At 36.8% G+C, this 16,884-nt stretch overlaps 1 protein-coding gene across 2 annotated transcripts; it reads right to left on the bottom strand.

Annotated features, from left to right (window-relative positions):
- Positions 1-1,642: 1,642 nt before the first annotated feature.
- Positions 1,643-11,752, bottom strand: casp3a (caspase 3, apoptosis-related cysteine peptidase a). Of its 2 annotated transcripts, none has more exons than XM_016670291.1 (6): positions 11,394-11,752; positions 10,832-10,971; positions 5,298-5,426; positions 4,397-4,572; positions 4,188-4,296; positions 1,643-4,097 (listed from the first exon to the last, which is right to left on the bottom strand). In XM_016670291.1, the coding sequence occupies exons 2-6, from the start codon at positions 10,938-10,940 to the stop codon at positions 3,868-3,870; spliced, it is 753 nt and encodes a 250-aa protein (XP_016525777.1). In that variant the 5' UTR covers positions 10,941-10,971; positions 11,394-11,752; the 3' UTR covers positions 1,643-3,867. The 2 variants fall into 2 exon arrangements, with proteins under 2 accessions (XP_016525777.1, XP_007549682.1); XM_007549620.2 differs by lacking the exon at positions 11,394-11,752 and adding an exon at positions 11,181-11,387.
- Between the last annotated feature and the right edge of the window lie 5,132 nt (positions 11,753-16,884).

The raw sequence follows: 16,884 nt of genomic DNA, 5'->3' as shown, positions 1-16,884 counted from the left end.
GAGGGTAATTGTAGTTTTTGAAAATTCCAAATACATTTCTGAAACGTGTGGCTTGTATTTATACCTCCTATTGCTTAAATTATTTCTGCAAGTCTTTTGTCAAGGCTTTATCTAGTGGCCTTTATGTGAGAGTGGCCAGACAGGAAAGTGGAAGACATGCGACTGTGAAACATGGTTGTCGCAGCATAGGAATTTTAAAAACGTATATTGTTTTCTTTCCAGTTTAGTCATATACATATTTATGTTGCTCTATCAAATACTATAATATGCACATTTACACTGGTTCAACCCTGTCTTACACGTTTGTAAAAACACTATAAATACAGCCTTCTTTATTTCACATCCATTTTATGCATTTATATTTAAAATGTCGAGAAATTGGCAGTAAAACGGAACTGAAGTCCAGTTCTTTGAGTGCACTGATCCTGATCAGCTGGCAACCTGTCTGGGGTGTACCCCACCTCTCGCCCGTTGACAGCTGGAGATAGGCACCGGCACCCCTCCCAAACCCAATGGGATAAGGGTGTAAGAAAATGGATGGATGGATGGATGGATGATCCTAAGCAAATCCAGAGAAAATATATTGAAAATTGTTTTTCGTCATACAGACAATTTGAAGGGATGTACTTTTGCTAAAAACTGCAATGCAGTTTATACATTTCTGTTTTGTGGTGACCTGTTCAGACCCTACATTAATTTTGATTGCCTGATCACGATCAAAGTTGCAACCTCTATAAAACCTGCTGTTTTAGTAACTTGCTTGTCTGGATCATATAGGTTGGTGTTTGGTTAGGTGCTCTATTTCGAGCCATATAAAAGAAAATAAAAACATTTAATCCTTTAGTAGGTAAAAAAAAAAAAAAGAACATATATGTACATCCACTTGTACACAAATATATACAGTAACATATGCACAGTAACGACAAGACACCAAGTAATCCAATTAATGTTTTTTTTATAATATTGTATTAATATTTTAAAAAACACTAACTCATTTAACTCAAAAAGGAGTGGGAGGAAAAAACTTATTTACTCCCACTCACTGTTCACATGTAGAAACTGTGTGGTTGCCACTGTAATGTGAGATTTAGTAATTACAGTGTTATGTACACTTTTTTGGTCATGATGCATTTTCTTGTTAAAACCACTGATATCATTACCAAGTTAACATTTTGATAATTTATCAATTATATATGTATACTTTTCAGTTCTGAACTAAATTATATTTATTAATTCTATTAAGGTATTGGTGCAAACGGTAATCATAATTATCTTGATACAACACCAAGATGTGAAACCATCAGCAATGACCTAAGAGAAATTGTTACAAAAGGTCATCCTACAAGCTGTGGAGTCATTGGGTGTACTTACTTTGTCCTTTTTGTTCCTGTACAGGTTGTCCTGGTTTTTGTATGAAGTGCATTGTCTATCTTAGTGAAGGAATAACATCAGCTTTGTGTTTTGCTCTGGAGCTCAGGATCTGGTTGCCTAGTTCTGACAACACGTTTACCCTTATAAATGTGTGGCTGTTCCAGAGCTCAGCTCCTCCAGGACTCGGCTCCGGAGCTGAAGATGTTTTCTCCAGCTGCCTCTATGTGCTGGTAAACCCCGACCTTCTGACCCTTCAGCCAAACAAGCAACGTCTGAGTGAAAGCGTTTATTTAGAAGAACAAAAACATTCCATCAAGCTCATGATGTAGCTGCTGATAAACAGTGATATTGTATATTGCAAATGTAAAAATTGTCCACCTTTCAACATTGAAGAAACTAAAACAAGTTATTATTGTAAGTGGATTCTCACAAAAGAGAACTTACTGAAACCAGAGTGTGCAAACGTTTAAATTTACGAGAACCTAGAAAAACGATAGAAGTACAACAATCTGACGGTTTCCCTTTGTGAGGCCTAAATAGATTTGTTTTGCTCAGATAATTTAAATAAACTGGTACAAAAGGTTTTAAGGCAAGAAAGCTATTATCACAACATTTGGTGAATGGCTTCCATAGCTTCTGTAAGCAATTAAAGAAACATTTGAACCAGCGCACAGACTCTGTCAATTTCGTCCAAGTAAATTTCATTATAAGAAAAAAAAAAAACTTTGTTTGGGAATGAAACACTTTCTCAAGTCAGCAGTTTGAATTTACCCCAAAATAAAAAAAGATCAGAACGAATCAAAAGTCTGAAAATAAAAGACAACCCCATTTGCGAGCTTTGTTACAGCTCACATGCCGCTCCTGGCTATGTTAGACATTATCCACCAAAAGCCTGGCGATGCTTTCACATTATTGTTGGCAGTATGGTTGTTCAATTTAATGTCTGGTGAAACAGAGAATACAGCTTTGAAAATACCTGCCGCCTTTTCAGAATCTGATTGTGCGCAGATACATTTCGACAGTTTCATGATTAGAAAAGTACAAAAACAGTCAAGCTGGCTGAAAAGGGCATTTCCCTGAATTTCCCTGAAGTGTGTAGAGTGTAAACAGTAAAGTTGCAAAGATCACTGAGAACTGGTCAGTTGGAGTTTCTTGGTCTTGATGGCCACATAGAGCATACAGTGTCATGAAAAAACATTTGTCCTTTACAGAGTTTTACTGAATTTGGACTCATTTAAAGCAGATTGTGCTGGCAAAGATAATTCTACTGAGTATGAAATACAGTTTATAATTACACCACTTAAATCATAAGTTAACTAGCTAACCACTCTGTTGGGTTTACTTCCACCATCTGATAGTCTCACTGAATAATGAGATCAAACTACAGTTAGAGCCAAAGTTACTATGACAACGCTTTAACGGCTCATCTAGGAGGTCAAAAAGAACCCAGAACATCTGAAGACCTGCAAGCATTCCCGCCCCTGCTAAGATCGGAGGTCATAATTCCATAATTATGACCCTCCCTCCAACATCCCCCCCCCAAAAAAAGACATCTCGATGATCCATGAAAAATATTCTGACCAAAGTGGATCCTTTTGAAAGAACTGTGTGTTGTGTGACATCTGGTGTAAAACTAGCAAAAAAGGACATTGAACACACAGTGAAACACAGTGGTGGCAGTGTGATGGTCTGGGACTGCTTCGGGACCCTGATAACTGTTAATGAGTGATGAATTCTGCTTTTTCATAAAAAAAATAAAATAAAAGTTTAGCCATCAGTCAGCATTGGGATAGTCAAAGTCTGAACTTAAATCCTACCGAGATGGGCTGACATGATCTAATACAAGCCATTCATTCCTTCCTTTATTGTGGATGAATTCAAATAATCCTGCAATGCTAACTAAATGTATCCCATTACTTAATAACACTCCTATTTCCCAATATTGTTATTCCCTGATCAAGGAGCAAACTCCATCCTCTCTTATAAGAGCAGACAGGCCTGATCTGAGATCAGAACCACAATCAGTCAAAATAGGATGCAGTATAAAAGTTTGAGAAAACTATTTATAAAGGAAGTGTTTTTATGTTCATCTCCATGACTTTTCAAAATGCTTAACTTCCTAAAGAAATTTAGCGAAACTCAGTGACTAAATATGAAATTGGTTTGTTTAAAGGTACAAGGTAGAGTGAAACTAGATGCCTGTTGTTTGAGTTTAGCCTGAAAACGATTTAAAAAATAATTATAGAAATTCTGAAAAACAAAATAATAATAAAAAAAAAACAGGCACATGTGATATAAAATACTGAACACTATTCATGTCAGACATACACAACACAAAGTGAGAAACCTATAATGCCAAGCCTATTAAATTAAAAGTATCCTGAAGTATCACATTTTCTCTCAAGAAGTGTAATTTTCACCTGAAATCATGTGGAAAAGCACAACCCAATCTGTAATCACATCTGCCAAGCTCAGGTCTGTGCTGTGAATTCAACATCAAGGGCAGAAATACATCTCTTTGGTCAGCATCGACACAATGCATGGGATCTGCTTCCTAGCATTAAACCCTGGTGAATTGGACACAGACTCAAACTCTACTGCCACCTTGTGGTTTACTCGTGTCATGATGTGCAGAAGCTCCAGTTCCCTTCCGTATTTGCTGATCATGTCACACAGTGACTGGATAAACCAAGAGCCTGTCATTGTGTTCCTCCAGGAGTAATAGCCTACGACAATCACAGATTAATCTTAATTAATAATGTTTTAAAACAACAACAAAAAAAAATTACCAGTTTGAAAACTTATGGGCAATTAACCTGGCGCAGTGGAGAAGGCGTAGAGGAAGTCTGCTTCCACAGGGATCTTTGCGGTTTCGTCTGCACTGTCGGCTTCAACACCCGGATCAAGATCGGTGCCTCTGCACGCCTAATCAGAACGGACGAGACAAAATTTTCTATAAATAATATGACAAACAAGAAGAAAGAAAATCAAAAGAAAAAAAAATCTAAGGATTGGCCTTGCCTACCTGGATAAAGAAAAGTTTGGGTTTTCCCACCAGAGTTTTACAGCGATCGCCTCGGTATAATGAGGTAAGGCTCTGGAGCTGCACCGGGCCATCGGTACCAAAGATCACGCCTTCATCACCGTGGCTCAGCAGAACGCAGACGAACGAGGCGGAGTTGCTGTGATCGTGCATAGATGCTGCAAAAACAAAGAAGTCAGTGAAAAGAGTCGTCACTACCGTCCATTAACAGAACTGGTAATGCTGTCAACAAAAATGTGCTCCCCTTACAGATGTTTTGCAGTTTGTTTATTTTTTACAGCATTTAACATTTTTCAAATCATACAACAATTCTTAACATCAGACAAAAGTAAATCGGAATAAGTACAATACAATTTTCAAATGATAATTTTACTTTTTAAGAGAAAACCTTCTCAAGTCTCCAGGCTGAGAAATGTCAGTGTCTCTGTTTGTCCTGATTGGGGCCTGATGCTTTCTGAGATCTTTCAGCCTACTTCATGTTACCAGGCAGGTTCTGCTTCACAAATGTCTTTATTAACCTGACAGTTCAAGCAGTAATCAGGCCTGGCCAGTGAAACTGAACCAAAATAAATAAATTTAAAAAACATTTAAAAAATGGGATCAATCACCGTCCGCTGCTGATTGAAACCCAGGCCTACTTTCACATGGGGTCACACTACTTTGGACAACTTTATAAATTCAACAAATAAAATCATCACTTGAAAACTTCTTTTTTAATGTTTACAAGGGTTATCTTTGTCTTAAATTAAAATTTGTAATTTAAGTGACAAAAAAGCAAAAGAAATCTGTTAAAGGACAAATGTCTTTCCACAGCACCGTGCAGGTAACTTTCCCAACAGGGAGGTTCTCAAATCTGAAAATACAAGTTTTCTTTTGTACTTACTTGCACTTAAAATCTTCATCATCTGATCGGTTGTTTGATCATTGTAAATCTTCACTGCATAGCCCAACTTCGTAAACACTTTACACACATTGGCTGCATCAACGTCAGTGCCGTTTCGTTGATTCATACCTAAAAAGACAAAAAGAGGCAAAACAGACTGAAAAAAAAAAATTATATATATATACATTATTAGTTTTTTTTTTAAGGTGGGAAGTTTAACCCGATTTCTACAAGTTTTGATTGATGCACAATTGAGAGTTCTGGTAAACTTAGTGCAGATTTACGAAGGATTTATTGTGGTGGTGGTGGTGGCAGCATCATGCTTTGAGTCAGTTTGTGTGCTGGAATAAAATATGTCAAAAATAAGAAACAACAAGACCTGCTATGATATGCTGATATTATTAGCAATGAAGAAATAAAAGACTCATGTTTACTATAATCAAGTGAACGTAAATTATTTGTCTTTAAAAAGACATATTTACCTCCTTCCAACTCACTGTAATATTCCTAATTTAAAGTATGATCATAAAGGGAGTCAATTTGTTTTAAGAGTTGAAAATCTTAAACTTTTCACAAAAAATTGAAAAATTGGAAAGTGTTGGAAATTTTAAATAGCCACAGATACTGTAAGTCAGTAGTTTCAGATGATATACCAATGCCTAATGAATACACAAATCCACCTAAAATAACACATTGAGCAGGCGTATTTGTTGAAGTTGCATGTGCCCAACTCTGCAATAAAACAACATAATAAACCAGGAACTGCTGCTAGTGCTTACCCAACTCAAACAGTAATCTATTAAAAGTGTTTATTGAACCAAGTGTGCTCTTTCAGTCCTGCTAGACAGGTTTTCAAGACATAGTCTGCTCAGTGAGAACCACAAGCATCTGTCCATCTGTCCGACTGAGGCTACGCTCGGTAGTGCTAATAACCAAATTACCTTGTAATCAACAAAGGCGCTCACTAAAGCGCACGCATTCATACACAGATATACAGATTAGTGGGCAACTTTGGGTAATGAATTAAAGAATTGAACCCACAACCTTCAATTTCATTCTACTCTACTCTACCCAAGGATGTATCTCTAAGTTAAAATAGTGCGCGAGTCATGCATACCTGGTGCACCGATTACAAAACTATCGGACAAGTGGTGCAGAGTCAGTGACCTGTATCTTTTGTTTTATTTCTGAAAACTGTCAGCTTGAAGCTGAATAAATTCAAACAAGGCATGTTGGACTTCACTCCAGTGAGCAGTATAGTTTGTCCTTATGCATTTGTCATGCTTCCTTTAAAAAGGGTGAGAAGCACACAGTGAAAGGTTTGAAAACCAATGCCCTGAGGGAAGACTTCCAGATTTGTAAAGTGCATTTTAGTCTCAGTGAAATTTCTCACACACACCCAGTTCAGTTTGAAGTTTAGACACACCTACCGTAATGCCATGCTGCAATTCAAGAAGTCCAACTCCCGCTCAGAAAGCCACGCGTGTGTGGAGCACGCATGGCTCCACACACGCCATGCAAACTCTGGAAGGTATTTACAGGAATCCACAGAATGAAAGTGTTTGTTGTTATTTCTCTAACAACTGTCACCACAGGAACGGACGTCTGAACGCCTAATTAAGTATCAGGGGTTGCAGGTAAATGGTTTCAACACAGACACTATTAAAGTTCACAATGGATCTATGGCTGACATTTCTGCAGCAGGCAGGCATGACAAATCTTGTTGTCTCTTGTCCAAACCTTCTCAGTCTGGTCTCTGACTTCATCTCTAAAACATCTAATATGGGATGTCCCTCTGATGTTCTCAGTCCTGAGCCTATCCTTCCTCGTCACTCCTGTTGGTTCCCGGCCATCACGACCTGAACTACATACAGGGAATAAAAACTATTAATCCCAGAATGCACTGCATTAACCCAGTTCCAGTTTCTAGGAGGAAGAGGAGTTTCACTGTGTGAATATGGGACATCTTGTTTTAACAAAACCTCTGTCCTTGAGGGAAGTCACCCTCTTTACTGCAAAGGGATTACAATGGTGAAACATTGCAGTCCCTCTGCTGGCCAAAAGGAGAACGCCACTTTGGCTATATTCTGGCTGAAGTCTCGACTCTGGCTTACTTAAAATTCTGCAGAAAGAATCTTTGAATTATAGATTCCCCTAAATGAGACTCTGATCCTGTTGCTGAACCGACACTGCTTCCATTTTCCTGGAAGAGGACGCTGCAGCTCCACAAGCCTGCTGTACAGGTACAGGGCCAAACCGAGTCAACCTTTCCCAACCACTAACTGGGCAGCCACTGCAATCATTACCGTACTCACATCTTTCACTGCCCCAGGCTGGACTGGGGTCCCCCGCTTGCTGAGTGGCAAACACTGCCATTTTCTCCAACTGCAAAGACTCTCTGATCATCCCATCATGTTTGTTCTCCGTTGCACGACTCACACACTACCGGAGATCTTTTTTGTTCTTAAGAATCTCTAAAGTAAGGCTTTGTGTCTGGGCAGAGGGAAATTAGTTTAGTATAAAACAATTTAAATAGTTTCTGATCATCCATTTCATTGTTTTTGTTGGGTTTTGCAGTGTTCCATCCTTCAAACTCCTTGGTGCAAACAGGCCACTGAGCCTTTGGTTGGTTTGTTTAAGAGACTATTGACTGAAAGAGTAGTTTTACAACATGAGCTTATTCCATTTTAATCAAACGTTTTTCCTTTTCTCTTTTCACAAGCCAACATGATTTAGCAGACATGCTAACCCATGTCCATTATCTGAATCCAACAGGTAAAAACCAAAAGCTCTGCAGTGTTTACAGATATAGTAGTAGTAGTAGCTATCATAAACAACATTGTACAAGTCATCACACGCCTTTTGTTTGTACTTTGCCACATCTACCTTCATCATACACTGTAGCTGTTCACTCATCTGGGAGTCTTGACTCCTCAAAAAATCCACAACACTTTGTTTTGTTTTCACTATCTGGTCCTCTGCTCTGCATTTGTTCTCTTCACCATCAGCTTCATCTTCCTCTTCTGGAAGAAGGTTTGTACTACGACCATCTCCTTTTCACAAAGTCCACCAACATATATCCCTCTCCTGTCCTGGATCCCAAACCTGCCCTGGATCCCAAACCTGCCCATCACTTTCTTACCACCTCTGTTCCCTTCACCAACCTGTCTGTTAAAGTCTGCACCAATCACCCTTCTCTGAACTGTGAGGTAACTCCACGTCACACCATCTAGCTCACTCGAGACCATCAGCTTCTCATCTAACTCACATCTGACCTGTAGGGCATGAATGCCAACAAACACTGATCATCATGTCTTCAATTTCGAGCTTCAGATTCAGCCTGACAGTCTTTTCACTTGCAGAATGTTCCTAAGAAACCAATAAAAGAGGACACCAATTTTTAAGGACAAAAGAAAGGAGATGGCAATAGAAATGGGAATAGAGGGTGAAATACAGATATTTTCTGTACTCTACTTTCTTACCTACACAGACCTGGAAAATAATTAATTTAAATTCTAGACCTTTCCACACCGTAGGAACCCTGGACATGAAAAATAAACACCGAAGCTTCGTTATACACTTAAATAATGTAGTGAAATTCTAACTAGAGGTGCCACACAGAAACCAGAGATCAGACACATTTAATAAGCATCTTCAGTTGCCTTGGGACCAAATCTCACTTTAAATATGCTTCTGATCTGTCAGTTGCTATCTGATGATTTTCTATCATGGGTAAATCATTTCTATTTTGAATCTAATTTTTAAGGCAGTCATAGGGACATTGAGCTAATTCATGGATCAATAATGTGCTTATTTGAGCAATAACAAGTGTAACTGGTTGTGAAACAATGAGGTTCCGCAAGAATAAACCAGCAGACCAACACCCTTTCTGACACATCAACCATTTTAGATATTGCTTATCACTTTCTGCCAGCAGTGTTACTCTGAAAGAACTCAGAGCAAACAAAACAAGCTCCAGTTAGAACCCAAGTGATTCCACGACTTTAACATAATCAGGGGAAGGAACACCCAATATTCTACATCATCAAAAACCATAAAAAATGAAAGAAATCAGTAGAATTAGATAAAAAAAAAACTTTTGGATATTGATGTCAGGTGATCCTATCAGGCTTTAATGAAGATTTGACAAGCATTCTGTTATGTGTGCTCCAGCCTGACAAAGTAATTTGCATTTATTTTACCAAACAAAGTAGTTAGTAGTTCTTTAGAAAATGTATTTTATAATATACACTACTGGGATAAAGTGTTTGCTCCCTTACAGTCTACTATTTTTGATTTTAGTCAAACTGAAATATGTCAGATCAAATTCATTTTATTATGTAATATCAGACACAGATAACACTTTATGTGTTATACATTTACTAAGGTCATCTTTATGGAACAATAAACCTAGTTTATTCATCTGAAACAGTTCATGGTGACAAAAGAAAGTCAAAGCAGGAGAAACTTACTTTGGAGTAAACTATTTGTCCATGCACTGTACATGGCAAAAACTGCAAAATGGTTTCATACACAACTTACAAAGCATGTATAGAATTAGCAATCACATTACAATAATCCTCCAAACAAGGTGGATATCTTTACATTCTGTTATTTAGAACAACTTAGTACTCCAATGGAACTGTATACAATAATCTCCATTATAGCTGTTGGAACGAAGTATCAATAAAGTATCATGTTAAGTTTTTGTGTTAAAGATGCAGCGTAACTGACTATGAATTAAGTCTTGTTCACACTAATAAACAAAACAACCAGGTGATAAACATATATAAAAGATTTGATCATCATTGTAAAATTTTATATATTTTTTTAATTAGAGGAAAACATGCAAGTGTTGCTCGCATAGATTGATTTAAACATTTCTTCCTAATATTTCTTATCCTTCATTACATATGTCCACTGTGAACATCACAGGGAGTGAAAGATCATCCAAAGTAAACATCATTGACATGAATGACAGTTAGTTACAATATCCTGCCAAATATTGCATGCAAACAGTCCTTGATAGTCACACACTAATATTGTGCTCCTAGCTGCAGTTTGATACATTGAGCTACTGTTTTTTTTTTGTTTTTTTTGTTTTTTTTTGTTTTGTTTTTTAAATACTACTTCTCTATTGGGGATTTTATTTTCTCCAAGTAAATACAAAATCTTACGTAAAAAAAAAAAGGCTTAAAACTGTATAGGTATAAGAAGCTTCTGCCTACCATTTTTGGTCTCTAATTTCTATAACTGCAATGGAGTATATTTTCAGTTTACATGAGTTCTGCAAATGGTTGTACTGTTTTAAAGTAATCATATCACTGTTGAATTAATATGCACCAATGTCAACAACTAAAATGGTACAACTGTAAAATGTTAACTTCCTTATTTAGAATGTGAACAAAATAAAATGTGACCCAATTCTAAATTTTCTATAAGTAGATGGATGACATTTCCAGTCAGTATCGTTCATTCTGACTGAAAACATAAGAACTAGTCAGAGGCTAAAAAGAAATAGGATAAAGCATCACCTGTGCGCCTGTCAAAGTTCTTGTTGTTGATGATGATGCACTGGCCAATGCTGGGGTAACGGAGGCTGTATCTGAAACTGTGAGAATGAGGCTTAGCATCAACGTCCATGGGCGAAGGAGCAGACAAAGACCCGGCTGGCCTGCAAAAGGACAAACCAAACCACAGTTCATCATGTTATTGATTAAAAACAACATTAAGTGATGCAAGTCAGAAAGTCAAACCGACAAATGATGAACTCGGAGGTTCCGAGAGGACTCGGAGTCTGTTCTACTGACTTGAACATGACAAAGAAACAATGACCTGCTCAGGATAAAGGTCGCAGACAGCCTCAATAAACCATTGACTCACTGTTTTCCATTATCTTGCCTCGCATCTGTGGTGTCCCCTTCAGGGCCTGGTCTTCTTGCGGACATAGTTCTAAACAGGATAAAAAAAAGTGCCAACCCGGACGGAGAAACTACACGCCCTGAACGCTTAACAGAGGCACCAACTGCGAAATAAAAATGCACGCAGACGTAGACGTCGAAAAGAGCGAGCAGAGAAGCATTTAGCTGCTCTTACCCGCCCAGTAAACAAAGATGCCTACGTCATGCTAAGATGCGCTTGTTTTTGCCGTGCGGACATCCCGTGTTAGTTGGTGTTAGTCATCACGGGAAAACCAGGGTTGAACCGCAAGCGTAGACCTCCTGAACTGCAGTCAGGCAGGTTGTGTTGTTTTAACGATATATTTTCGACGTTGGCATAATAAATGATCACGTGTATAAACGTCAAAATTTAATGTTTTTTTTATAACGAGAGCCATTTTCTCTATAGGGCTCTCATTGTAACGTGATAAATATGTATGTCGTAATAACCTCATATATTGTATGGAAAACGTAAAAAGTGCATTGTTAAAACAATAACGTTTGCAAATTAAAACGTGATAGTTATATTTTTCTTTTGCCTGGGTGAGTGGCAGCGAAGCTTCCGTGTAAAACGAGACGCCAGCACCTCCATGTTGTCACAGGCAAGTTTTCTGTGGAAAGTGGTATAGCTGCTTGGAATTGGAGACAGGACAGGAGTTCTGGCATTAGTGTTATTCGGCACTTTTGTTCACATAAACAAGATATTTATTACGTGTGCACTTAAGTCTAATTATAGAAAAGAATTGTTGGAAAATATTTTTTGTAAATACGTATGTATACAGTATGGAAGTCTATAATCGTGTTTTACAAAAGACGAAGACATGGTTGAGTGAAAGACAAAGTGAAGTTTAGATGTTAGCACAAATTTGTGAAAATCAAAATAAAAGCAACACAGAACACATGGGTGCTAAAAACTGCACTTAATCTACCAATACCCAACTACTAATATTTGGTATACTGTTGTGCTGTAAGTAAATATTATTGTATTTACTTACAGCACATACAATAATATTTGCTGTATTACGTCATGCTAAAATACGCTTGTTTCTTAGCAAGATGCACAGCATGGCAATTCCTCGTTGCAATTCCTCTGGCAACGAGGAATTGCCAGAGCTGCAAAGAGCCGCGTCGCTGGTAAGGCGTTCCCTCACGGAAGACACCGCCTGGTTCCTTCTTTACCTCGCCTGGACGTTTATTCGCATAAAAAACTCAAACACATAAAACTTTATTAGTCAATTAGCAATCTAACAAATCAAAAAGATTCAAAACAAAGTAATTCCTAAGTGTTGTATAAATCAAAAAGATGTAGGCTGAAGCAATTCGACTTATATGTGCCTGCCCTTACACGTTCATTACAAAGAAACCATTTCCCAGAAAACACAGAATCATCAGTTAAATCCAGACAAACGAATCAAACAGACATATTAAAATCTACGTAAATCGCCATGACGAAGGTTTCAATCAGATTTCAAATATTCAAGTCCCTTTACAGTTTTCTATGTTGACCCTGCTTGCTAAGAATGAGGCTGCAACATTCGAAAACATTATTCAGTCTTTCTCCAGCAATTTTCACATGTGAAACAATGCAATGCTTCACGTGTGATGAAAACAAGAGACAGTCAATAACATAGTAAACAATGGCCTCTGGAAATCTATTCAAGGAAAATACCTACTTTTCCAGTTACTTAACACTTACAGGTAATAAGTGGTTTTATTTCCTCTTCACATGGTCTGATTCCTTCCTGAGCTGTTGTCACTTTGTGAAGCGTTGGTTATCTAAGTTTCAACTTGTGATCTCTTCCTCTTTTGTAATACTTTGAGAAAATTAGTTTTCCACTTTAATGAGGTAAACTTTTGATACAGCAGTAGGCATACTAATCTATCAAAGTCTTGATTGGAGTAGTTAACTTTAATCTATAGATGTTGAAAATGTCTGTTTTCACTTCTGCAAATATGATAAACAGCATGTAATGTTTATTCTAATGAGCAATAAGGTACTCAATTCTTTGCCCAGTGTTGTTACATTTCTGTTTATTACATTCTGTACCCATGCCAGGGTTTTCTCAGAGGAAACAGTGCTGTCCATTCCTAGACTGGTCCTGTGCACTGCAGTTCAGCTGGCTGAAAATTGTGACTTCACAACTTAAGCCATAGTTAATGTGAGGGACCTGACTCAAACGTGGACAAAAAATTTTCAAAGTAGAAAAAAGTTTCAATTTAATTCTTCAAAAAAATCATTAACAAAGCATAAAGATTTAAAGCAATAAATCAAAGCTAAGTAACAAATTTGGATCCAAATTAACTGAGGTCAACTAAACTCTAACTGTACACAAACAAAACTGACCTACAAAGAATAAAAGGCTGCTTAAATAGGGGTGGAGTAACCTAAATTTACCACGAGGGAGGCACGACATAACAAAAGGACAAATAAATACAAAATTAACTAAAGCATTCTATGAAACAAATAAAGCAAAACTAACTTTAACTTAGCACAAATAATAAGTGAATATTTATTTAAGTGACAAAATTAAATAAAAATCAACTTGAAATCTCCCCCCCCCCTTCAGTCTTTCAGACAATGGATTAATCCAGGTTCCTCCTCCAGCTGGTTTATATCAGCAGCACCTCAAATAAGTGTAAGTAAATCAGTCAGACAGACATTAACTAAAGTGTGCACCCATTAGATGTCTTGTATGTCTAAATGAAATGACTAACTTAGACTATAAGCTATACTAATAAAGAAGAAAATACTAACACGATGTGGTGGTGGTAGGAGCATCCACCAGATAATTTAATCTCAACTTTTCAACACCTTTGCCTGACCGTGTGTGCATTTTGGGGATGACATGTAAGAGGTTTTTAAACAACTTTAATATATTGTGAGAATCTTGAACCAGAACATCTTTTTTTCCAACTAAAGCTGCTTTATTCCTCATGGCAATTTTTTTTCATAATCTTTTATAATCTCTAATTATAATCCATTTCATAATCCTCGTTTTCAATAACCGAAGTGAACAAAACTTAGGAACCTTTAAAATGAAACTTTCCAAATGACAAATCTTTTAAGGACCCGACATCCAAATGAAACCAACCATTTATTAGTCATATTACATCCTGGAATACTCAGTTAGATAAAGTGCAAGCACAACTTTAAATGTCTTCTGTGAACAGTGACAGTCTACAAAGTGCAGTGTAGTAACAATAATAAGTGGAAATGGAGAAAATGAGATTAAAAAAAGATTTAATAAAACATACAGACCGAAACAATGGAGCAAGAAAACCACAGAGGAATTTATGTTTAGAAAAAGAAATCAAGAATCTGTGAAGTGAATCATTTGAAGAGATGCAGTTGGAAGTTTGAATGTTGTGGGTAAAAACATGCAATTTTGTGGGACAAATCTATAAATATTCCAAATACAAAGCTGGCCCTGCTAGTGAAGAAACTTCAAACTGTAAAGCAAAAAACAACTTTAAAGTGCTTCTCTGTCTAGGACTCCTGCAGCCACTGCCTTCACCGTCTGATTTATGTACACAGCATCGTTTTTCAACACGTCTTCATTTGTAAGTACACTTTAATAAGAAATATTAACATTTCACTTTCAGCTGCATCATATCCTAGCTTGAATTATACAACAAAGAAACAGAAGTAGCTTCTTAAGAACTAACACCCAGTAATAATATTGCTCTGGAAGAATGTGACACCTGCAGCACACAAATAACTCAATTCTCCTTCCATAAGGTTAAAGCTGTGATTAAGAAGTTATATGGTAATAATGAAACCCCCCTTCAGAAAAAAAAAAACTCTTGGACCATGTTTTTTTTTTAGTTCACTACTAAAAGTCCTTCTCAAAGGTGAAGATCAAATCCTTCATCTTCACCTTTTATACCGAAGGATTGTATGAAACCAGGTCATTATAGCTAAAGATACAACCTGCACTGTTTAAAATGAACTACTGAAGGAAGAGACACAAATTGATTCTCACTGACCTAAAACTGATTTCTTGGATTGTTGCTTTAGAATTTATGTTAGCAACTCCTTATTCACAGGAGGGAAAACAGAAATAAGTAACACTCTGCACAATATCAGGAAAGATATTCAGAAACTGGAAAAAAAAAATTAAAAAATACACCACCACTTAAAAATGAAGCATCTGGACATCCAGAAACAGCTTCTCTGATCTTTACCATGTGTTTCTATATTATTCTTTAAAGGAGGGCAAGAGTCTGGAAAGAAAGGACTAAATAAATACTATTAAAAGGTTTTTACAGGTTAGAAAAAGTAGACCTCCGGTAGAAACACACAGCACAAGGGTCTACATATTTTCCAGCTTTGAGATAATTCAACTTTGCTCAAAGTGAACACGGATTCACTGCAAAATAATTCAAATCAAAAGAAAAAAAAACAGCAACAATGAACTGCCTTTAATGGAGTAACTCCCATGAACAAAAAAACAAATACATACTTTGGAAAAGTAATATTAATATGTTACAACCACAAATTTCAAAGTATTTTACTTTTGTTATAATTGAATACAAAGTAGCGTATAATTGTGACATTGAAGGAAAATGATACAAGGTAGTTAAAAATGATGGGGTGGATTTCTATTTAGTCCCCTTTAATCTAATGCCCTCAAATAAAACCCGGTTCCAACAAGTGCCTTCAGAAGTTGTCTGATTAGTCAATAGTCGACCTGAATGTAAATTAACCATAAATCCAGCGGGAGGTTGCATCAGAGAACAGAATTATGAAGACTAGATGTGCAAAACCTGTAGATTTTGTATATTCTACAGTATAGAAAAGATGTGGAGTTGTAGCAATAAGAGGTTTATCAGGGGAATTTAATGGAAATGCACCTGACATTTTTACGTTTTATTTCAATTAATCCTTCCTCTTCCACTTCACAATTACACACTACATTGTGCTGACCTATGAGATGAAACTTTGACATAACGTACTGGAGTTATGATATGACAAAATGTGAAACGTTTAATGGAAGGTGGGTGAATATGTTTATAAGGCACTGTACAGTGGATGATCAAATCATAAGAAGATCAGAAGATTTCAAACTGGGAGAAAGAGTGGCAGTGGAGAGAGGAAGAGCTCTGAAAGATGATGCATTTCACTGAACACATAAGTCAGATTTTCTGAGTTGTAGGAGTAAAGAAGTTGCTTTTTTACACCATCCACTCAAAATCCAACATGGCTGCTTCATGCATGAGGAAAGCTGACGGTTGAGCACTGTGATTGTTCAAAAACACAAAATTCTCAAGTATTTTTGGTCTAGTTTCTAGTGCAAATATCTTAGTACACACAAAATAAGACAAAAGTAACTTACAAGTAACTTTCCAGCAAGATAATATGAGCTTGTTTTAACCAATTCCTTAGTATTGATGAAAAAGTTATAGTTTCTCTAGCAGATTATTCCATTTTTAACAAGACATTTTTCCCATGTTATAAGTGAAATAATCTGCTTTACTTTTTCATAAATATTAGGGAATTATTAACTTAAATCAAGGCCCTATGTCTTGTTGAAAAGTTACTTACAAGTAAATTTTGACTTATTTAAAGTACACTAAGATATTTACACTAGAAACCAGATCAGAAAGATTTGGTGAAATGTGTTTTTGTAGTGAGGTGATCAACTTTA

The sequence above is a fragment of the Poecilia formosa genome, unplaced genomic scaffold (assembly GCF_000485575.1).
Source record: "Poecilia formosa unplaced genomic scaffold, Poecilia_formosa-5.1.2 Scaffold32, whole genome shotgun sequence".
Classification (NCBI taxonomy): domain Eukaryota; kingdom Metazoa; phylum Chordata; class Actinopteri; order Cyprinodontiformes; family Poeciliidae; genus Poecilia; species Poecilia formosa.
This window is presented reverse-complemented; position numbering and strand designations above follow the sequence as displayed.